Source organism: Rhipicephalus microplus, chromosome 8 (genome assembly GCF_043290135.1).
Source record: "Rhipicephalus microplus isolate Deutch F79 chromosome 8, USDA_Rmic, whole genome shotgun sequence".
Lineage (NCBI taxonomy): Eukaryota > Metazoa > Arthropoda > Arachnida > Ixodida > Ixodidae > Rhipicephalus > Rhipicephalus microplus.
Genome location: NC_134707.1, coordinates 112,472,234 through 112,497,323, shown reverse-complemented (window position 1 = coordinate 112,497,323; position 25,090 = coordinate 112,472,234). Strand labels below are relative to the sequence as shown.

At 47.1% G+C, this 25,090-nt stretch overlaps 1 protein-coding gene across 1 annotated transcript; it reads right to left on the bottom strand.

Moving 5' to 3' along the window:
- Positions 1 to 1,135: 1,135 nt before the first annotated feature.
- On the bottom strand, positions 1,136 to 24,737 carry LOC119185966 (protein regulator of cytokinesis 1). Its single transcript, XM_037434770.2, has 4 exons — positions 24,678 to 24,737; positions 22,454 to 22,530; positions 3,464 to 3,719; positions 1,136 to 1,411 (listed from the first exon to the last, which is right to left on the bottom strand). Exons 1-4 carry the CDS (start codon positions 24,735 to 24,737, stop codon positions 1,136 to 1,138), a joined length of 669 nt encoding a protein of 222 aa, XP_037290667.2.
- Positions 24,738 to 25,090: the final 353 nt, after the last annotated feature.

Here is a 25,090-nt window from a genome sequence, read left to right as displayed (position 1 = left end):
AACGCTACCGCAGGAAAATAATTTCACGCAAGAACGGCAAGCGGCTCAAAACTTTCAGCCCGAAACTCAAGCAGGAACGCACGAATGCACGAGACGAACGCACGAGTGTCTGAGCAGCGTGCGCCTTACGTAAAGCGGCCACCGCAGTGAGCGAAGTGACTGCTGTGCACTCGTTAAGGGCCGTTCCACGCGCTTCCCGCACAGCCGCAAAGGATGTGCCGGGACCGCTACCGCAACCAAGCGGAGGGTAAAAGAGCGTCGCCGATTCGCTCATTTTACCCTCCCCCCCTCTTTGGGTGTGGCTAGTGTCCCTGCACGTGCGTTGCGGCTGGTCGGGGAGCGAATGTAACAACCCTAGCTGCTGTAACTTCAAAGCAAACTTGCAGTGAAAGCAGAAGACGTAGAAAGCGCCCCAAGAGCAACTTAAACACGCGCGCTTTTGCGACTATGCCCCGATGAGGTACGCGCGCACCCGAATGCGCAGAGCGAAGACCTTTATTGCGCGTCCCGCACACGCACTTTGCGCCATCTCGCTTCTGATGGTGGAAACTAGCTGAAGTCGGAGGTATGGAAACTGAACAGTGTAGGGTGTAGATAAACAGCTTCTTCTTAACAATATCGTCAATGTTCGCTCCGTGGCTAGTGGTTTCGCGCCGGCCACCCAGGAGTGAGAGATTGCAAGTTTGACGTACGGTAACTGTACTTTTTCTTTGGAATCTGTTCACATTTTAACCGTAGAGCAAACATGTCAGTGAAGCCGTGGTGGCAATAGGATAAAAACAATTTCGTGTTAAAAAAAACAGAATAGCAAAACCTTTGAACTTATTAAAGTGTTTTGCCAGCGAGCCCTATGCCAGTCAAAACAAGGCTTTAAAATCGTACGCGTTCGTTTGCCTACTTATAACCTGCTGAATAGTGGCCTATGCCTAGTGTGCTGCCTTTCATGCCTTTCCTTGTTACCATCTTGCAGTGTGCGTAAATATACAGTTATTTATTCTGCGTAAATATACAGTTATTTATTCTGTTGCGACAGAACATCGTCGTGGTCACTTGTCTTGAACAAAAACGCCTTCTTAAATTTCACTTTAGTCTACCCTATGCAAGGTAGGCTATCGCAAATATAGCACAAAGTTTTTCAAGCAATCTTTTCGATGCCGCTGTGATAGCAGACAATAACCTTCTCCCGCTCAAGACCTTGAATCCAAAGCTTCATCTCCTGAAGGTTCTTTTCTGACGGAACGGAGACACTGCACGTGCTCAAGCAATGTGCGCCCAGCTTCGCACACAACTCAGCCTCTTTTTTCTTGAGTTTCTTCTGTGCACGCTCTCGATCTCTTTTCTTCTCTTTCAGGTGCTCCAGGTCTTTCCTGACGGTGTTTTCTTGTTCGAGTATTGAGAGGGACGCCGTGAACTGAAATGAAATAGCAGCATCAGTTACACTGCTTTCTCCGACAACGCTACCGGGAAAGCTATATCACGTGCTCACGTGCAACCAGACTAGAACTGCATGGTGTACTCTCAAGGGCTGTACATGCGAAACCACGTGTCTGGTGCAGTCTGTAGCGGCTGGCACCAATTCCTCCTAAGCTGGGATTGAGAAAAGGGGGATACAACAGCCACCAGCATGATTCCGACGTGGTTACTCATAGTATTATTCCTGTGTCAGCCCATGTATCCGATGGCGAAATCGCTTTTTTTCAACCACAAACCTTAAGTACTCATAAATATGCACCAAAAACTTCATCATGTCTCCAAAATGCGTGTTTAGGTCATTGAACGCGAGGCAATAGTCTAAATGAAGTGAACTAGTGCAAGTTGTGGGCTTGTTTTCTTTGTTGGTAATCAATATTACCGTTACTTAATATAGCTGGCAGCCCATCTGAAAAATAACAGTGTGGAGGGAAGCTTGGCATCTCAAGAGGTGCATTATTGGAAATAACTGTCCAATGAGAAATTTGATGTTTTATTTAGCACTGCATCAGCATAAAATTTTATATTTTTGCAAAAAAAGCAAACACTATTTTGTTCAAGTAATTATAGGTCAGAAAAGTGCTGATAATGTTCCTTCGAAATTAATTTTAATAGACACTTTTAGCTGGGCGTAGGTAACGAGCCTACGAACGCGGCACGATGCGTAGCGTACGCTGCATGTGAAGCGCTCAACGACACTTTCAGCTCACCGCCTTGACCGTACCGAGATACGTTTGGTTCAAGTAGACGTATGTTGTTAGAAATAAAACAGGGTTGTCCGCAAATCCTGGCGTCCTCCTCGCAATCTTTCTTTTCCATCTTTCTTGCGATGCCGGACCAGCAATGTCAAATACGCAGCCCGGCCGTGGTCGAGCGAAGGGATACACAATGCTCAGGAGGGGGTGAGGGAGGGCAAGAGCGAGGAAGAGTGCAATGTCTCATGACATCCCTGCGCCACTGCTTCGGCAGGCGCAGCATATATGCACAATTTTCGACTCAGTGGTTACACCTGGTGGGACACTTTCTCAACTGTCCATGATTCCTGACCACGTTATTTAACTGTCACATCCTGTTCTATCTTGATTGATTTGTGGGGTTTAACGTCCCAAAACCACCATATAATTATGAGAGACGCCGTAGTGGAGGGCTCCGGAAATTTTGACCACCTGGGGTTCTTTAACGTGCGCCCAAATCTGAGCACACGGGCTTACAACATTTCTGCCTCCATCGGAAATGCAGCCGCCGCAGCCGGTATATTCTGTTCTACCCTAAATAACTTGAACAAATATATTTCCTCTTGTTCAATCTCGTTGCAAGTCGGTACAAGACAAAAGCAAAAGAACAGACGGAAAGAGACTAGACAAAAACAAAAGAAGAGATGGAAACACAGAATGCTGTGTGTTCATCTGTCCTGTCCTAGAACAGTTAAAAAAATCGCTGAATATAAACTCGGTAGCCCAACAAGAAGCCTCACTGTAGTCAAGAATGCAATACAACTTCCTAAGAAGATAAGCATGAGGAAGCTATGCACCACTTTATTTGACAGCTGTTGGGTATGCTAACATGTGAATGAAGGGTAATACATTTCTTCACACTTAACACTGCCTCATGTTAGCGACATTCGTGCCAGAATCGCCCTGTCTACATCTCTTGCTGGCGCATTGTTCGCTGTGACGTTGGTTAGCTATTACTATTTTATATAAACATTCATTTTATTTTTTTCGTCATAGCAAGCCTCTCCGTGCACAGAATACATATCCCCAGTCATCACCATACTTGTCACGCAGTGAACACCTTAATTAACTCTGTGCTTCCACGTGCCATTTGATCATAAAGCTTAATTGAAGCAGACACTCTCCAGTTCGAAGTACGAAAGCTAATACAATGTTACAATTCATTTGCGAACATTAAGGAGCGGATACGCCCACATTTAACGATCATACATGCGTTTTGCAAAAAAAAAATCATCGGTGACCTCGTGCGATTATCTTACCTCAGGGAGCGGTATCGAAAGCTCTCTGCAAAGCTGGTGCAGGTGATCCTTCAACTGCGCAATTTTCTTTAAAAGCGTTTCTTTCATTTCCACCTCACTATCAATCATCTGGTTGAGCAGCGTTTCGATGTGGCTCTTGGTGCGCTCAAAGCGGCTCCGTGTGGGCTCATACTCGAAGCCCAAATCGGCCCACACACTCATCAGTAGCTGTAGTTTTCGTGTGACCATTGTGCAGATTTCTTCAGCCTTTTCGCATCTGGGTTCAGAAAGAAACAATCATGCAAACTTCGCTGTGGGGTCGCTTTTTTTTTATGCACCGACACTCGTACACACTGCCGTTCTCTAGAGGCTTCTTCCGTAACATTGTCTCACGCTTCTTTTGCGCGCATGCAAAAACTTGCAACTTTGCAGAGCCCTATTTTTCATAACCTTATATGGCAAAAAGTTACAAATAATGCACAACTTAATGCTACAATCGTCCAAACTAAACAAAAAATGAAAACAGCTTCACTCTGTCTACATTGAAGCCTGCCGTAAGTTTTTTTTTATGTGCCACGTATTTTCTTTCTAAGTACCTTACAGGCCCCAGGAGTGGGGGCATTGAGTAAGGGGGGCGATACTATAAATACATGTACATATACATATAGACTTGGCAAAAATACATGAGGAAAGATACAATTGCAATATAATTAACAGAAAGCATTTGAGATAAGTCTATACATGTATAGATGACACACGCATGCAAACAGTAAGCAAAAGTATGCGTTTATTGAGCACAAGAAGGGAGCGGTTACAAGTCACAGCTGCAACAATCTTAAAACGAGTTCATGTTTAACAAAATAAAAACTAATACCATTCGCGATGAAGGAAAAAATAACGATACAATTCATAGCGGCAATACAGCGGAGTGAATTCACTGTGCGAGAAAAAAAAAAGCGCGATAGGCGGGATAACTGCCAGTCAGAAATAGCTCATCTGACGTAGCATACGAGAGATTTGCTTTAATAATGATGTAGGGTGAAAAAGTTCCCAAACTTCATCCTTGCGCTGCGGAAATGCATCAACTCGGTGAAGTTTGTGAAGTGGATCGATAACATATGACGGAATCTTCCATGATTTGTCTCGGCAGCAATGTAATCAGGCAAACTATTCAGGAGAATAATAGCACGTGGCAGTGCCAACTTTTTGAACGCGTTTGTGAAGCCGTATATTCGGGAATAGCTGAGATAATTGTTTAATAGGTGTGAGGTGAGATGTGGTTTGTGTAGACCAGTAACGGTGATTCGGGAGGAGTGGGCGATTTTATGAAAGAATGAAATCAAGGCATTGTCACGATGGATGTTCAAGAGTGGAAGTGAAAGCTGTCGTTTTAGATACGATATATTGGAATGGGGATTGTAGTTATTGGCGTTGAAGCGGCTTGGCCTATTGAGATTTTTTCCAATGTGTCAATTAAGTATTTTTGGTGGGGAGACCAGATCGAACATGTAGATTCTAGTTGAGGGCGAACCAGGGTTAAGTATGATATTTTGCGAATACTTGAAGGTGCAGCTTTCAAATTACGTCTTAAGAAACCAAGTGACCTGGAGGCGTTGGCAGAGATTGCTTTAATGTGGTACAACCACGATAGAGTAGGTGTAAGTATAATGCCCAAGTACCGATATTGCGTTGCGATCGAGATAATGAACTGATTAATGCTGTATGAAAAGTCGGATCTGCTAGATTTACGTATGAAGCGATGATGTGTTCTAGAATTTTACACCAAATGCATGTAAGCGAAATAGGACGGTAATTTTTACATGAGGTTTTATTTTCACTTTTGAATACTGGTATTACTTTTGCCAACTTCCATTCAGACGGTATTATGCTAGTTTCTAGAGACTGCTGGAATATATAGAGTAGAATTTTGCTTGAGACCATTACTGTATTTTTAGCACCTTAGAATTAATTGCATCTACACCGCACGACGAAGATAACTTGAGATTGTTTATGGCTCTAACTGTGCCGTCTAGCTCAATGTCTATTGGTTCCATGAATTGGTAGTCAAGCTCGGCTACGTAGGGTATGTTTGTACTGTTCGTTTTAGTGAAGACAAAAGTGAAAAAGGAATTAAGTGCTGTTGGGCATTGGCTAGCTGAAAGAGGGACGTTGTTGCAATAGTGTAATGAGATGTCCTGGCTTTCACTGGTGGGATCGATGACTTTCCAAAATTTAGCTGGGTTGTATTTCAGTAGTGTAGGTAGGTAAATAGAATAATACTTCGCCTTAGCCTTACTTAAAGCAGCGCAATATGCTTTATGCAGGTTTTATATTTGCGCCAACAAGAAAAACTGCCCGAGCACTTTGCTATATTGTTACGGGGCTCGCAAACACACGGAAGAGAGGAATGAGCGTATTTCCTATATTTACATGCCAAAGTGACGCTTCAGAGCTGCCAGTCTCTCGCGCGGCGAGTCCACTTCTTTTTCATCGAACTGTTGTCCACGACGGTAGAGCCATGCCCACTGCCTCGTAATATCACCCCCGGCGAACAAAGCGCCGTCACGGCGCCCCTAAGTCAATCAGGACTGGCAGTATAGTAGGGCTTTAGGCGCGACACATGAACAACATCAGTAGATGGTGTAGCAGAGGATGAGTGCGGTTGAACGGGAGTGATGAGGTAGTCGACGTCGGTGACCTTGCGGAGAACTTTGTAGGGTCCTGTGTATCGTGGGAGGAGCTTCTCGCACAAACCTTCACGTCGATACGGCGTCCAGAGTAGGACAAGAGAGTCATCAGGGTAGTCAACGTCGCGGTGCGAGTCATCGTAGCGGACTTTTTGTGCGGCCTGAGAAGCACTGAGCCGAGTGTGCGCGATTTGGCGAGCGACGCGGGCTCGAGAAGCAGCGTCCTGCGCATACACCGTTGGTTGGATAGTAGCAGAAGGAAGGAGTGTGTCGAATGGCAACGCAGGGTTGCAGCCGTACAAAAGAAAGAATGGAGAGTAGCCGGCGGTGTCATGTCTTGACGAATTATATGCAAATGTAACGTAGGGGAGCATTGCGTCCCAGTCACGGTGGTCAGCAGAGACGTACATAGACAACATGTCTGTAAGAGTTCGGTTGAGACGCTCCGTGAGACCGTTAGTCTGGGGATGGTAGGCAGTAGTAAGGTGATGTTCGGTAGAGCAGCTCCGGAGGATTTCGTCGATAACTTTTGCGAGGAAGCAGCGGCCCCGATCCGTCAAAAGCTGGCGCGGAGCTCCATGCCGCAGAATGACGTCATTTAGGAGAAAGTCTGCGACGTCTGTAGCGCAGCTAGTTGGCAATGCACGAGTTATCGCGTATCTGGTCGCATAGTCGGTTGCGACAGCGATCCACTTGTTGCCTGACACGGACGTCGGGAAAGGTCCGAGCAAGTCGAGGCCGATGCGGAAGAATGGTTCCGGGGGAATGTCGATAGGTTGGAGCAGGCCAGCCGGACGGAGAGCAGGACGTTTCCGACGCTGGCAGCGCTCGCAAGCAGCGACATAACGGCGCACAAATTTATACATGCCAGGCCAAAAGAACCGTTGCCGCACGCGGTGATAGGTGCGTGAAAAACCCAGGTGTCCCGCCGTCGGTGCGTCATGCAGATGTTGAAGAATAGTGGCACGCATGTGTTGGGGAATAACTAACAAATATTCCGGGCCATCAGACTTCATGTTGCGACGATACAGAATGTCGTTGCGAAGGACATATTGACGGAGAGAAGGGTCGGAATGTCCTGAAGATACTCGCTGAATGACCTTCTTGAGGGTTGCGTCCCGGCGCTGCTCTGTGCCGATGTCGTGCAAATCAGATATGGCGAGCACACAAGAATCGCCTTCATGGACAGCGAGGCTAGCAGGGTCCACCGGATAACGCGAGAGACAATCAGCATCTTGGTGCAACCTGCCCGACTTATAAATTACGTCGAAGTTATACTCCTGGAGACGTAGAGCCCAGCGACCTAGGCGACCAGTTGGGTCCTTGAGCGACGACAGCCAACACAGAGCGTGGTGGTCCGTAATAACTGAAAACTCGCGGCCATACAAGTAGGGGCGAAATTTCGCTACAGCCCAGACCAACGCAAGACACTCGCGCTCTGTTATCGAATAGTTTCGCTCAGATGTGGAGAGAAGGCGGCTGGCATACGCAATAACACGCGTTTGGCCTCCCTGGTGTTGAGCGAGGACGGCGCCGATTCCGTGAGCACTGGCGTCTGTGCGTACTTCAGTCGTCGCAGACGGGTCAAAGTGAGCCAGTATTGGTGGTGAAATGAGCAGGTCGATCAGCGTGGAAAACGCAGCTGCTTGGTCTTGGCCCCACGAGAAGGGCACGTTCTTTTTGAGAAGATCAGTTAGTGGTCGTGCAATTGTAGCGAAATCGCGTATAAAGCGGCGGAAGTACGAGCATAAGCCCACAAAACTCCGAACATCTTTGGTTGAAGAAGGCAGAGGGAAATTCTTGACAGCGCTAATCTTGTCAGGGTCAGGTCGGACGCCAGCAGCACTTACAAGATGACCAAGGATCGTGATTTGTTGTCGGCCGAAATTGCACTTTTTCGAGTTCAGCTGGAGTCCTGCTCGACGAAAAACGGCTAAAATGGTCGACAAACGAGTTAAGTGAGTTTCAAATGTTGGGGAAAAAACAATCACATCGTCGAGGTAGCAAAGACAGATGGACCATTTATAACCACGAAGAAGAGAGTCCATCATGCGTTCGAACGTTGCCGGGGCGTTGCACAGCCCAAAAGGCATAACCTTGAACTGATAAAGGCCGTCCGGTGTGATGAAGGCAGTCTTTTCTCGGTCTAAGTCGTCGACAGAAATTTGCCAGTAGCCCGAACGCAGATCAATAGATGAGAAGTATCGCGCGCCATGAAGGCAATCAAGGGCGTCGTCGATTCGTGGCAGCGGATATACGTCTTTGCGGGTTATCTTGTTCAAGGCACGGTAGTCAACGCAAAATCTCCAGCTGCCATCCTTCTTTTTCACTAAAACAACAGGTGACGCCCATGGACTTGAAGAGGCCTCTATGACTCCTTTGGAGAGCATTTTCTCGACTTCTCGTTGTATGACCTGGCGTTCGGACTGGGAAACACGATACGGTCGCCGTCTAACAGGATTAGCATCGCCGGTATGTATTTGATGACGCACGAAGGACGTTTGCCCTAAAGGGCGGTCATCGAAGTCGAAAATATCTCGGTAGGTAGTCAGAACGTGGTGAAGTTGCGCCAACTGACAGGGCAGAAGATCAGGGGCGATCATCATCGTGATTTCGTCGCTAGGTGCGTTTGCTCGGCTGGCTGCAGTAGGGGACGAACAGTCTTCAGGGTCCAATGCCACGATGCTACATGCATCAAGTGGGGAAACGTGGGCTAACGAAATGCCTTGCGGGAGAACTTGGGTCGAACTACTGAAGTTAAGGAGCGGAAGCTGAACGTAGTTGTCCACAATAGTCACGATTGTATGCGGCACAGCAACACTTCGAGCCAAGAGCACATCCACCAATGGAGACACTATGTAGTCACCGTCAGGAAGAGCTGGTGATATCGTTAAGGCAACACACGTGGTGGCTTGCGGTGACAGCCGAACATAATCAACAGCGCACAAGCGGTGTGACGGTGAGGACGGCACAGGTCCAAGTCGAGGCAGTTCAAGTTGAAGAACGCCGGTTGCACAGTCGATGAGAGCAGCATGGGTGGACAAGAAATCTAAACCAAGAATTAGGTCATTTGGGCACTGCTCAATAACTGCAAAGAGAACAGATGTGGGGTGATCGGCGATAGTGATGCGTGCTGTGCACATTCCTGTGATGGCAAGACTTCTTCCGTCGGCGACACGAATAACGCCAGGGGCAGCCGGTGTGAGCACTTTCTTCAGGCGGCGACGAAGTCGGGCACTCATCACAGATATATGCGCCCCAGTGTCAACAAGTGCAGAAACAGTCAGGCCGTCAACGTCGACGTCGATCAAATTTCGTCGTGTCGGCAGTACAAGGAGAGGATTTGAGGTCGGTACCGAGGATGCAGCTTCACCTCCAAGAGCTGCACCGCTTAGTTTCCCTGGTGAGAATTGAGCGGGGAGGTCGGGCGTCGTCGTAGAGGAGAAGGGGACGACGGGCGACGTCCTGGCGGCGAACGAGACTGGTGACGTCGAGGCGACGGTGAGCGGCTGTGCTGCGTTTCAGGGGCATCGCAGGCGTAGGAATCGACGGGCAGAGGCCGGCGGTAGTTGTCGGCGATCGGCTCAGGAGGTTGGAAACGACGGTAGCTATCGGTGCGGCGAGCAGTGTTATACTGGTTTCGGGACGAAGACCAATGGTTGTGGCAATACCGTGCGACGTGACCTATGCGGCGGCAGTTAAAGCAGATCGGCCGATCATCCGCAGTTCTCCATTCGGCCGGATTGCGAGAGCGTGGATAAGACCTTTCTTGGGGTGGTGACCTGGGGCGAGGCGGCGACCTTGAACGGAAGCCAATTGGTCGAGACTGAGCAACGGCGCAGACATCGAAGCCCAAATTGCTCAGTTCTTCCCGCACAATCGACTGTACCAAGCAAACCTGAGGTACTTGCAAATCGACGTGGCCGTTGGCGGGAAGAGTAGGTGTAATTGCTTCGATTTCCCGCCGGACAATTCGCGTAATTTCAGACGCTGGTGAAGACTGCCGATGGGAGGACAGTCCATCTTCGCAGGAGGACGTCGCTGCGGTGTTCGGCAGTCGAGTAAATGATCTTGAAATCCGCCTGCTTTTGGCCAGTTCAAAACGCCGGCATTCCTCAATAATTTCGTCGACGGTCGCACAGTTCCGGCACATTAGCAGGTTGAACGCGTCGTCCGCTATGCCCTTGAGGACGTGGCCAACCTTGTCAGACTCCGACATGTCGTTGTCAACTTTACGACATAGAGCCAGCACGTCCTGTATATATGAGATATACGGCTCTGTGGACGTCTGAGCACGTATAGACAACTCCTTCTTTGCAGCCGCCTTTCGACCGATGGGCTTCCCAAATAAGTCGCGAAGCTTTTCCTTGAAGGTGTCCCAACTGCCGATCTCCTCCTCATGGTTCTCGTACCAGACTTTGGCCGTGCCTTTCAGGTAAAACAGCACATTGGCCAGCATAAGAGTCGGATCATACCGGTTGAGAGCACTGGTGCGTTCGTAGTCGGCTATCCAGTCGTCGACATCAACTTGGTCCGTACCGCAGAACGTTCCAGGATGCTTCGGATGCGTCAGCACGTACGTGGGTGGGGGTGGGGCCAGTGGAGGCGTTGCCGTGGATGGTGCGGGCGTCGCCGAAGCCGATGGAGAGGTGGCCGTGGGATCAGTCCCGTGTTCCATCACGGAAACTCCGATTTGACGACCACTGCGGAGCTCCGTTGTATGGCGCTTCGTTACCCAGCACTCCCACCAATTTGTTACGGGGCTCGCAAACACACGGAAGAGAGGAATGAGCGTATTTCCTATATTTACATGCCAAAGTGACGCTTCAGAGCTGCCAGTCTCTCGCGCGGCGAGTCCACTTCTTTTTCATCGAACTGTTGTCCACGACGGTAGAGCCATGCCCACTGCCTCGTAATAATATTATATAGCCGCTTTTTCTTTTTCGCATTTTCCGAAGATTTCTATTGAACCACGGATTTGATTTATCGTTGCTAATTTTAACCAGGAGTACATATTTGTCTAATAACGTACACAAAATATTCTTGAAAAACAGCCAGTCCTCATGAACAGATCGATTGTGTAAGCAAGGTAGGAAAGTATTTAAAAAACAATGCTAGTTGATAATTATTCTCCTGATAAATGCCTTTCTTATAGTCTCGAATTTGTTTTACATGTACACCGGCTACAGTTCGGGGTATGTTTATCTCTACTTGGAGTAGCGTGTGTTCACTGAATCCGTCCAAGTAATTCGTTTTACGTATTGTGTCTGGAGAAGTAGTTAGAACAAGGTCTACAATGTTTGCAACATGTGTAGGCTTCAGAACAGTTTGAAAAAGGTTCAAATCTAGAGTTAAGAAACTCATTTGACGTCTGACATGTTGATGACAGCGTGGCCCAGTCAATGAGGGGAAAGTTGAAGTTGCCTTTCAACTATAGCAATGGTTCTGCATCAAGACAAGAAAAGTCAAGGCTAGAACCTATGGAGCTTCGCCCCCTAAAAAAGTTCAGCTCAGGAGCAACTTGGAGGGTAAGTTCGTGAACGCCTGGCGTCACTGCAGAAGACGTTTTAACCAGCGTACTTGTACTCGTGGTTGCAGTCCTGAATCGTAAATGTCCACTTGCTGATTTGTCGGCTTTATTGAAGCCCCGTGATTACAAACTTTTCATCAGTTTATGGTGTTTTTTGCTGTGTAAGAACCTGCTACCGCCATTTCCGAGGTCGAAAAAATCATTACCCTCTTTCCGCAAGTTTTAGATCAATATACAAACAATGTTCAATTCTGTGACATAAAAAACAAGAAGTTTAGGCATCTTACAAGAATTGAGAATAATTGTTCGCCTTGAAATGTGTTTCGGAACACGCTGAGAGGTTTGTACAAATACCCCTACGAAGTCATTCTTAAAACAAATTTTAAATAAATATAGGTCCCGGCTATTCAATGGTAGGTTTCTTAGAGGAACATAACCAATAGAACAGGTGGGAATAAAACATAAACAAGGTTCCAAAAGGACACTAGCAAACTGGCAAGCCTTAATGTAGATGAGTTACAGCGGGCTGGAAACTTGTCACCAACTGCTTCAGCCACATCGACAAAGTTATAACACTTCAATACAAAAAAAGGGCAGGGTTAGTCGTTTCATAAAAACTGTCGCCGATGTGACACAACCAGCAGTTCGGAGCTCAGCATAGCTTCAGTTGCCTGCTGTATTGGAGCCGTGTAGTCCTGGCTTTGGCTGCGTTTCCAGACTATGATGATTTATTTCTGTTTAGATTTTTGTTCCTTAAATAAAGCTAGCAGTAAACACTGAATGCTATTGTTATCAAAAACAAAAGTGTCTTAAGTAAACAATTAGGGTTATGCGCATGATAAGAATGATGTTGATGTATGTTTATTGGTGCAGGGGCTATTTGATAGCCAAAGAGGGCCAATAATAGTTGAAGTGTGTAAACAATGGGTAAGTGCCTGTATAGGGGCCTCAGATTTCTCGCCATAAAAGAGGATAAAAGAACAGGTATTCAAATCATCAGAGTAACGTAAAATCTGTGCAGCTAAAAATATCGGTGAATTGTTGGGATAAAAATATGGAGACACTTGGTTTGAGCAGGAATGTCTCATTAACCGATCTTGTGTTTAAAGGTCATGAGACTGGTGTCTTTTGCGATGTAGCTATCGGAGCAGCGATCTCCGTTCGGAGATCATGCTACGGATTACTAGCGCAAATTAGGTGGCAACAACGACCGTCTTTCAAAATGGCGAAAAGTGAATCATGTTTCAAAAGGGAAACCTTAGCGATGAGAATCGTGGGATGCCGAGGCAGTTCCTCTCGGTAGGGTAATGGTAAGTGCTTTATTTCCTGCTAAGATTCAATTTACTGCACTGAATGAAAATATGACTAAAGAGGGACTCAGTTTTGACCACATAACACCTACACTGCTTTAATATGAATCTTACTTTAGGTTCATGAATAGGTGCGGGCTCTTGTCATAATGTCACGTGAGGCTAAAATTAGATTTCATGGTAGATAGACCTCTATGGCTAACCTAAACGAAACAACATGATTGGTAGACATGATCCCTCCTCACCCTGAACAACAAACGTTTCACACAAGCTAGATCTGACAATATAGCGAAAGTTGGGCTAGTTGGTGGCTCATGCTTGGTGGTCCAAGCTTGATCTGATTTATTGGCAACAAAAAGAAACAAATTCAGATCACACGCATTTACTTGCAAGTGGGCACAGCGCCAAAGCTTTAATACTTCACTGGTCGATCTAACGAATTGCAACAAAATTATTTCCCATTACGGAAGAACTGTCACGGTGTCATGACGCGGACAAAAGGGCAGTCGGCGTCTTTGGAGTGAAGCTTTTTATTCGGATGAACTTGGGGCTGTGAAACGAAAAATCAAAGTGTTGGCAGCAATGCAAGCTGCACACAGCTATTGGCACAAAGCATCAGTTGTCGACAAAATTGATCCGTGGTAAGGCGCTTCAGTATTTGTATGTTACGCAGGAGACGTCATGAACGCAGGAGATGAATTTGTATGTACCGCAGGGAGACGTCTGTACAAAGAACCATGTGTAAATCAATTCCGTCTTCCCTTTTCATGACTACTGCACCACACCATTTTCATATGATTTGACATACATACACACGGTTATAAAAAAACTAGCAATATGTCTGGTGGTCACGTTCATGCGAAAATAAACGCAGCTGTTCGCGTTTGTACGCCGAAGCAAAACACATGATCTAATAATAATCTAGAATGCTCCCTGACATTCTGGCGCCGTTTGCACAAGACACTATTAACACATGCTATGGGCAGAAAACAAAAAATCAGAAAGAAAACAGTGGCTGTGGCAATAAGTTACAGTGGTTAGGTTTTTGTCGGGCTGAGCGGACTCACCGGCCCTAAGAACTTTGTAAGATCTCAGACAACGCTCAAGAAAGGACGCCGCTTTCTTAATCCGCCTCCCAACGTGCTCGTGGCTGTAATATCCGGGTTAACTTAGGCAACACTCGTACGTAGACGCGTTCGTAAAATGGTATGTAATATTGGCGTTTCACAAATATATGGAAAAAAACACGGAAACAAGCAAGCAAACAAGACAAATACCGCAAGAACGCTGGCGTTCTTCCCCACAAGCCTGTGTGGCCACGTTTTTTTTTTCTTTTTTCCTTGCTACTCTAAAGCATTGGCGTTGCCTCAAGCGTCGATCCACCACAAACTAACCCAGAGAAACCCTGTAAGTCGCGTTCGTGAAAACGTCACATCAAGCTAACATGACAATGGGCACCCACGCAATAGTCTATTTAAACGAAAAGCGCATGCCACATTTAGCTACCAAAATGCCGGAGACGCAGGTTTTTCACTCGCTGGGACGGTGATATTGCCGCTGTTGACCAGAACAGTCAAACTGGACTACCATGTATGAGCGTGCAGTTACGAACAAATTTAACAGTGTGTAGATTGATAGCGTTTATGCCCGAGATCCACTAAGCCACTACACTTTTGTACTAAAGCTGCACACCGCTAAATTAAGGGACCCGGAAACGGCTTTCACAATTTTTTTTTTACAAACGCATAGAGTCGGTAGAACAAGTCCCGAGGGTAATATAGAGACCTATTTGAGCTCTCTGCGAAACTATGGAATTTATTACAACGCTTTAAAGCTGTGAATCGCTCCAGATTGCTGCAGATTGCTTCGACTCGGCCAAACGCGTTTTCAACCACCCATACACCAAGTGACACGCTCTGCCCCACTGACGTCATCGTTTCTTGCTAATCTGGTTGCCCGTGGAACGCGCAGCACAGACTGTCGGTATCGGGTCGGTGGCGGGATTCAAGTGTGTTCGGTCTCACGCCACATCGTGACGCCAGCGCCGTGAAGGTGGAGCTTAGTCCCGAGCGCTCAAGGGAAGAGTTGAGGGCAGTTGAGGGTGAAAGGCGAAGTGGAGAAGGAGGGTACTTTTGTAGTGTTCGTAGCTCCCTTAATGGGTGTTTCGATTGAACTCTGGTGCTAACGATTTGCTCCAGAAGTGGCCTAATCAGCAACGGGATGTGAAAAAAAACCGTTTCAAGGACCCTTTAAGCATTTGTTGGGTCAAGGAATGAGCGAACACCTTATGCTCAGCAACTCTGCTAAAAACACTAGCTTGCGACGCTGTGCTGCCAAAGTCCGCCAACCACATCTGCGCTATGCTCTCTTAGCAGACATCTAAGAGCAAAGCAACGGCACCATCGGCTGAAAACAAGCACGTAGAGTATCCGAGACACGCACGTCTAACACGGGCGCCTGGTCTCAAACACTACGGCAGTTGCACTTACCTTAGAGTATCCATCTGCATGTCGTTCCCATTGAAATGAACAGTGACCAAAAGCAGGGCAATGACGGCCTCAAGCTATTGCGGGCGGAAGTTGCCAGCTGTAGATAGCGGTAGATTGCCCTAGGCTAGAAGGAGTGGCCAAAGCACCGGCTCAGCTTGGGCAGCTTGCATACAAGTGCCACACCGCGCCGCTGCTGCACCGGAACCACGATGTGAGGCCCGAACCGGAGCCGTGTCTTTTCTTGGCTCGGGAAGCACGGGGAAAGTGAAAGGGCGTCTACCACGCGCTGTAGCTTTCTTCATCCTCTTTTTACCACTAACACCACCATCAAGTTCCGACGCAGAATGCTAGAAGTCAACTTAGCTTTGAAAATTGGCGGACCCTTAATTTCTCGCCTTTAAGAGTTGAACGCGATAGTGATATTCTTTTACTAGTGTGTACTTCGAACACTTAGTGTGTGAACTCTCTTCGAGCTTGCTATGCACCCACTACGTGGCCTTAAATGTGCAGTAGCCTGTGTTCCTTTTTGAGTGGGTGACTGACTTTATACTCTGAATGATAATTCATTGTACCGACGCACGACGGCCAATTGTGCTTGTACCATGCATTATTATGGCAATATTTTACATTGTACTTTGAAACATGCACACAGGACCCCTCTGTTTTTAGAGTATGAAGGCTAATTTCACTGTGTTTTTAAGCAAAGGAAGATATTTTCACTGCATTCACAAGCGCAGCTGAGGCTGTGTGGTGAAGTGACCACTCGCAACGCAAAGGACCTGGGTTCGAAGCCCACCCTGATCCAGAATATTTTATTAGGCTTTTTTTCATTCTTATCGATTTTTCTGTCACGCAGGGATGATGATTTTTTGTCACAACCAAACTACGCCGAAATCACTGTGAAACGAGCACGTGTTAAAACGACATTGGGGTAATAATGAACTTTTCCCATATTTAGGTGTTGTTTCAGCGCGGGGACAAAAAAAAAGGCAGATCCCGCGTACAGTGGGAATCGATGATATGCGAAGCACGAATAAGAAAGGTTGATATGTCACTTCAAAATCAGCACAGCGTTACGAGGTGGAGGTAAATGATGCCGCACATGACGTCCGTGTCATGATTATCACGTTTGGATGTGTCGTTTACCTTCGTCACCGATTAACGTCACGTGATACCAAATTTAGTATATTTGCAGCTTGCGAAACGCCCGCGAGCACGCTATGAACATGGTATCATACCATGTTAAATGACACGCGTGTCAGGATTATCATGTTTGCACCTGTCATATATTTCGTCATCCGTTGACGTCAAGTAACACCAAATTTGGTATATGTGGAGCTAGCAAAACGGCCGCGAGCACATCATCAGGGGCCCAATATACTCCAAGGTAGCATTGACGCGCGCGCACGCTGGGCAAAGCAACGCCACGTCAGCAAAACGCGAGCACTCAATAGTCTGACGCCAGGCGCGACCAGCGTCCGTCAGTGCGGCCCGAAGGAAACCGGCGCGAAATGCCCCATGCTGTTTTTCGCAACGACGCGCTACCCGTACAACACTTCGTCTCCCTGTCTTCGTGACGGAGGGACGCCAGACGTGCTGAAACGCGCATGCGTCAAAGCAACGCAGCACGGCGCGCGCCTGCGAGTATATGGCAGGACAACCGCTGGCGTGGCAACACCAGCGTGACGAAACGACATGAACGCCGGCGAGCACGCACACCGCGTCACGTCCAAATGTATTGGTTCTTTCACTGTGGCATGTAGTCATGTTCTTACGTGACACGCACCTCATGCTTATCATGTTTGCACCAGTCACATACCTTTGTCATCCGTTGACTTCACGTATACCAAATTTGGCATATGTGAAGCTAGCGAAATGGCCATGGGCGCGTCATAAGTGTGGCATGTAGTCATGTTACATGACACGCATGTCGTGATTATCATGTTAGGATGTGTCATTTACCTATGTCGTTCGTTCGCGTCGGGTAGTACCGAGTTTGGTACGTGTGAAGCTAGCGAAACGGCCGCGAGCACATCATGAGCGTAGCATGGAGTCATGTTGTTACATGACATGCGTCTAATATTTATCATGTTTGCACCAGCCACATACCTTCGTCGTCCATTCACATACCGTAATACTAAATTTGCTATGTGACGCAAGCGAAACGGCTGCAAGCACATCATGAGCGTTGAACGTAGTCATGTTGTTACATGACACGCATGTCATGATTTTGATGTTAGGGTCAGTCGCCTGTGTTCGCCATGCAACCATGCCATACCCTACCAGTTTTGCAACATGTCGCGTGAACGAAACCACCACAAGAGCTGCAGGACCATGAAATGTAAATCATGGCATTCATCACATACATACCATTATTTGACTAGTCAAATGTGTTCTTCATACAGTCATGCTGTGCCGTACCAAGTTTGGTATTGATACCAATATCTAAACGGCCAGGTGAGCTAAAAGTCGTAGGCGGCTAGATAGATAGATAGATAGATAGATAGATAGATAGATAGATAGATAGATAGATAGATAGATAGATAGATAGATAGATAAACAGGTAGATAGATAGATAGATAGATAGATAGATAGATAGACAGATAGATAGATAGATAGATAGATAGATAGATAGATAGATAGATAGATACGCTCAAAGTTACCTAAGTTTCCTATGAAATGCTTCACAATTAACAGAATGCTAAAGGTCATGTGTGAAGAATTTTCAGTGGGGCCTGGTTCCAATAATAGAGTTCGAGAACATTCGGTCGTGCGCATAAAAAACGCAAACGAACAGACACAAGGAAACGACAAAATAAAACTTCTTTGCATTCGTAACACGGCGAGGGAATAACGCATGCAAGAACCAAGACTAATGAAAATATAAATACTTACGAGCAGTGACCATTTCACCCACCACTACATGCTTTTTATACATGGTTGCAGTTCCTTTCCAGCCTTGTGCAAACTGCTTCATTCGATCATTTCTTATCCTCCACCAGCACTTTGTAATTAACAGATCGTATCGGGAAGACGTAAGCGAAACAAAAGCAAGAGTCCGAAATAGTATTTGCCTATTTTAATTTCTGAGATAGCTTACAACAAAGCTGACAGAGTGCTGAGCTTGCGTTCAAATCTGACATTCTAAAGAAAAGCAATATTGCCACAGAGACTTTTTACACTATCCGACATTATGAAGAATCAGCGTCCACAGTCTTGTGCGCACTCTTGCGTGTGGCCACCCGACTCATGCCTCTTGTTCACGGGCACGAGTCAATGTGGGTTGGAGCTGCGAAGAAGAAGGTGCATTGGCGGTTGAACAGTTCAGGCAACCAAGCGTATACATTTGTGATCTTCAATAAAAAATTATTATTTATTACTCCCCAGGGCAAAGTGCAGTAAACACAGCTGAGTGGTAATCAGAACACCTGAAATCTCAAAATTGCTCAACTTGACTTTTCTACTTTTTTTCTCGTTTGCTCTTTTTTATGATGTTTTCCTTACATTAGTCCTATTATAATACATATTCATTACACATAGTTAAAATGATCACAGAAAAACTGCACTACACTTTCTTGGCCAATCCCTCTGAGTGGGTATGAGCCATCATGCCAGAGAAACAAACAAAAAAAGGATGAACAGTTTTTCTTTTGGAACGCTTTAGCAAACTCTTGCATCTTTTCGGACATAATTTTCAGGGCACAAGTTCGCCCATAATAAACTAGTCTTTGATGTTTCTTCTCTTGCACCTGTTACATTCTGGTGGACGGTTCTGGGTATGATTGGAAGCCCCCTTGGCGCAAGAGAGCGAAGCCCCAATCCTCAACGATTGGAACCTGGCGAACGAACTCCAGTACACCAGCGTTCAAGCCGCCACCTTCAAGTAGAGCCGCCTGAATTCGCACCCCTCCCCGGTGCTCCAGCAAGACAAGCAGCGTCCACAGACAACAGAACGATGCCTTACCAGGCGACATCATGGGAACTTATTCTGACCCCACTGTGCTTGCCTGAGCCCTTCCACGGCGACACGTTCGAAGATGTGGAGGATTGGTTAGAACACTTCGAGTGGGTTTGGAAGACCAACGGCTGGGATGAAGCAAGCAAACTGCGTCGCGTGTTTTTCGCCTTGGAAGATGTAGCGAGGACGTGGTATGAAAATCACGAAGCGTTCATACCGACATGGGAAGAATTTCGACGACAAATAGTACCTACATATGCCAGCACCGATCGTCGGGAGAAGGCGGAGAACGCTCTACAGTCCAGGAACCAGCGCACGAACAAAAGCGTTGGCATGTATATTGAGGACATGTCCCGCCTTTTCAAACGCGCTGACCCGAACACGAAGGAAGAGAAAAAGATGCGTCACTTGATGCGAGGTGTCAAACAGGAGTTATTTGCCGGTTCGGTACGCAACCCACCTCGTACAGTTGCTGAATTCCACACCGAAGCCACCTCCATAGAGCGGGAATTGCAGCAGCGCTCCCGTCAATAGAATTATGATGCGAGTAGTGTTCCTGCAGATGTCCTCTCAGCAAACCTGGGCAGCAGCAGCGAAGCATTGAGGGAAATGGTGCGATTCATTGTGAAAGAAGAGCTCCAGAAGCTGCTACCCAGACAAGTCGCAACGCCAGTTTTGTCTCTCACTACCCTGATCAGAGATGAAGTTCGCCACACCATTCTTCAAGCCGAAACCGAGGCGCAACCTGTTCGACTTGAACAGCAATTGCAGGAACGCCCCGTACCGACTTATGCCGATGCTCTGCGCCATCCCGCCATGCATACTGCTTCGTTTGCAGCTCCCAGTGGCTACCGACCGGCTTCGCGTGCCTCAAACTATTCAGCTAATTCGAGACCACGAAAAAGCGACGTGTGGCGCACACCCAACAGTATGCCTCTCTGTTTTCACTGCGGCGAAGCTGGACACCTGTACAGAATGTGCCCATATCGACGAGCTGGTCTCCGTGAGTTTTCTCCAAACGCACCATGCCCTCGAAATGGCGAAAGACCTGTTGAAATTGAAGATTACTTGTCCCGCCATCTGTTTCCAACTGCTGGTTTCCAGCATCAGCCTAGATCACCAGTGCCTGCTCGCTATCGATCACCAAGCCCTCGACGATTTAGTTTACCTTCTCCACCTTCAGCCACAACCCACCGTCGTTCAAGCAGTCCCCATCAGGAAAACTGAAACGAGCGACCTATAGAGACAAGGCCGCTGATGTCCGACCAACTGAAGATCCTCCGTTAAGGTCTTAGTGCAGCAACGACGAGCGGAACACTACTACTAGGTTAGGTAAAAACAAAATTTCTACAGTCTTACGCGTTACCGTAGACGGGTGTGAATTTAACGTTCTAGTTGACACAGGTGCTAATTATTCGGTTATCAGTTACGCTGCCACAAAGGATTTAAAAAAAGTCCTGAAGCCTTGGAGTGGACCCCAGATACGCACGGCTGGAGGTTATTTCATTACACCCCTGGGAAGATGTACCGCAAGAATTGTAAATCAAAGCGCTACTTACGTTCCTGACTTTGTCGTACTTTCGGAATGCTCCAGAGATTTATTACTCGGAATGAATTTTCTGCTAGCAAACAGAGCTATAATCAGCCTGCACAATTCTAGTGTCTCTTTTTCAACCAAACTGGCCATAGACACAAACGAGCCAGAGTACACTGCATTACGTGTTATAGATTGTGATGTTACCGTGCCGCCACGATGCAGCGTTGGTGTCAAAAATGAAGCATTCGTTGATTCTGAAGGTATAGCGTATGCAAACATCGAACTACTGCTCAAGAAAGGCATTTTTGTAGCTCGAGGCATTATTCAATTACGTGGTGGATGTGCCGATGTATTGCTCACGAATTTTGGAAACGAAATTCAGCATGTTGCAAAGGACACTGCTATCGCCTTCCTGCACGGTTTTCAAACAGTGACGGACTTATGTGGTCTGGTGTCAGGGCCACCTACTTCGGAACCTGCGCCCGATGTCGTGGCAAGAGCTGCAATCAGGCAAAATCTATCACCAGCCGGGAAGAAATTCATTGAAGACCTCCTAAGAAACTTCACCGGATGTTTCTCTACCTCGTCAAAAGTATGCCGGACAAAGGTTGTTGAACACCGAATAATAACAGATGAAGCTACAAGGCCGGTACACCAAAACCCGTACAGAATATCACCGAAGGAACGAGAGGTCATAAAGAGCGAAGTGAAACAGATGCTGAATGACGATAACATACAGATATCCAAAAGTCCGTGGGCGTCCCTTGTAGTCCCTGTGAGAAAAAAGGACAACACGCTGAGATTCTGCGTTGATTACAGGAAGCTGAACAGAGTGGCCAAGCGGGATGTCTACCCTTTGCCGCTTATTGATGATACGTTCGATCGGCTACGGCACGCAAGGTATACTCTTCATTGGATTTAAAAAGCGCTTATTGGCAAATTGAAGTGAACGAATGGGACCGTGAAAAGACTGCTTTCGTAACCCCGGATGGTCTATATGAGTTTAAAGCACTCTCATTCGGCCTCTGTTGTGCGCCTGCAACTTTCCAGCGCATGATTCACAGCGTCCTTTCAGGCCTCAAATGGCAGTCGTGCTTAGCCTACCTTGACGACGTTGTGGTGTTGTCAGCAAAGTTTGAACAGCATGTAGAGCGAATACGTTCGGTACTTCAGGCTATCCAGTCAGCCGGCTTGACGATTAAACCGGAAAAATGCCAGTTTGGATTCGAGAAGTTTCGTTTCCTCGGTCATGTAATCAGCGCTCAAGGTGTTGGCCCGGACCCGGAGGAGACTGTGGCCATAGGGCTGTTTTCAAGCCAAAAGACAAGAAGGAGGTACGCCGATTTTTGGGTTTATGTGCTTCTTACAGGCGGTTTGTGAGAAATTTCGCAAAAATTGCCGAACGTTTAACAAGACTCACAAAAGAGGACCTGCCATTTATTCGGTGTACCGAACAAGACAGTGGATTCAACAAACTAAAGAAACGTTTGCAAGCCCCACCTATCCTGGCCCACTTCAACAAAACCACAGATACGGATGTTCACACAGATGCCAGATATCTCGGGATAGGTGCGGTCCTGGTGCAATGGCAAAATAGAGAAGAGAAAGTGATAGCATATGCTTGCTCCACCCTCTCAAAAGCGGAAAGAGACTTCTCTGCGACCGAAAAAGAGTGCTTGCAGTCATATGGGCGATCAGCAAGTTCAGGCCATACCTCTACGGCAGGCCGTTCCGTGCCGTCAGTGACCACCACTCACTTTGTTGGCTGGCGAGCTTAAAAGACCCATCGGGACGGCTTGCGAGATGGAGTCTCAGGCTCCAAGAATATGACATTACGGTCGTATATAGGTCCGGCAGAAAGCATGATGATGCTGACTGCTTATCACGTTCACCAGTCGATTCGACTCTTTCAGAAGAAGAGGACGTCCCACTCCTTTGCGTGATAAAAACCTCAGAAATCGCCGAACATCAACGGGCTGACAAGGAACTGCTCCCATTATTAAAGTATCTCGAAGGACACGACGAACAAGTTCCTCGCGTATTTAAAAGAGGGTTATCCTCATTCTGCCTCCGAGACATTGCACTTTACAAGAGGAATTTCGAACACAACAAGGAGAAGTTCTTACTCGTTGTACCGTCAGCCATGACGCATGAAGTCTCAGAAGCCTGTCATGATGAACCGTCTGCGGGTCACTTGGGCACGAGTAGGACATTCGCCAAAATTCATCAGAAATACTACTGGCCCAAGTTGCTAGCGTCCGTGAAGCATTACGTCAAGACATGTAGCGAGTGTCAAAGGCACAAAACACCACCCCTCAAGACGGTCGGCCTTCTCCAGGCTATAGAGCCACCTGCGCTTCCATTTCAACAAGTTGGAATGGACCTCCTCGGACCGTTTCCGATGTCCGCATCAAGAAAAAGGTGGATAATAGTGGCGACTGACTATTTGACACGATACGCTGAAACCGGCTGCCTTGAGCGAGGAACGGCAACGGAAGTCGCGAAGTTTTTCGTTCAGAATATTGTTCTTCGCCATGGAGCCCCACTCGTCGTGATTACCGATCGAGAAGCAGCGTTCACGGCTGATTTGATGCAGTCCCTAATGACAATGACTAACACCAGCCATAAGAAGACCACTGCATACCATCCCCAAACCAACGGGTTGACAGAACGCCTGAACCGCACCATCGCTGACATGCTGTCGATGTACGTTGACATTGAGCGTAAATTGTGGGACGAAATCTTGCCATACGACACCTTCGCCTACAATACGGTCGTGCTGGAGACCATCCGCGTCACACCATTTCAGCTGGTCTACGGTCGCACTGTCACTACGACACTCGATGCAATGTTGCCAGTAGACAATGACAATTACGAGCCATCTGGACTTGACGACTCTCTGCAAAGGGCCGAAGAAGCACGCCAATTGGCACGACACTGAATACATCAACAGCAAAAGAAGGACGCAAGCCACTACAACCTTCGCCGCAGAAAAGTTCTGTACAACCCATGCTAGCGAGTGTGTATATGGACACCAATCTGACGCCGCGGCCAGTCAGAACAGCTTCTTTGTCAATACTTTGGCCCCTATAAGGTTCTCCGACAAATTAGTGACCTAACTACGACACATCTGTTCAAAGCGGCAAAACAGCGCAGAAGTTGTACACGTCGTTCGTATGAAGCCCTATTATGAGAGGGAATGAAAATGCTCCCTTTTGCTGTTTGCCTCCCTCCATCGCGCATCGGGAAGATGCGTATTTTGAAGGGGGACTAATGCCACAGTGACTGTTTACACTATCCGACATTATGAAGAATCAGCGTCCACAGTCTTGTGCACACTCCTGCTTGTGGCCGCGCGACTCATGCCTCGTGTTCACGGGTACGAGTCAGTGTGGGTTGGAGCTGGGTTGGTCAGTGTGGGTTGGCAGATGAACAGTTTTCGTTTTGAAACGCTCTAGCGGACTCTTCCATCTCTTCGCACATAATTTTTAGGGCACAAGTTCGCCCATAATAAACTAGTTTGTGGCGTTTCTTCTCTTGCACCCGTTGCAATATGTTACGGTCGCCAGCGGCATTAGCGTAGGTAGCAGACAACTACAGCACTAAAGTCGGCTTTTATTGTGATCTGATAATAGCTTTCACTGAAGCGTATCTAGGAGCCCGAACATGATCAATGCTACCTGAACCACGGCCGAGAGCACTGCCGACAGCATTGGCTGCTCACCGATGGCACACTGGTAGTGTCAGTGGGGTTTCGATCCTCGTATATGTTATAGAAACTCATGATTACGGATTTAGACAAGGAAAGCATAAAAGTAGGTGTTAAAATTAATCTGCAGAAAACAAAAGTAATGTACAACAACCTCAGAATGGGACAGTGCTTCGAGATAGGTAATAGTGCACTTGAAGTAGTGTAAGACTATGTCTACTTACGACAGGTAATAACCGCGGAGCCGAACCATGAGACTGAAGTAACTAGAAGAATGAAAATGGGGTGGAGCACGATTGGCAAGCACTCTCAAATCATGACAGGTAGATTGCCACTATCACTTAAGAGGAAGGTATATAACAGCTGCATCTTGCCACTACTTAGCTACGGAGCAGAAACCTGGGAACTTACAAAATGGGTTCAGCTTA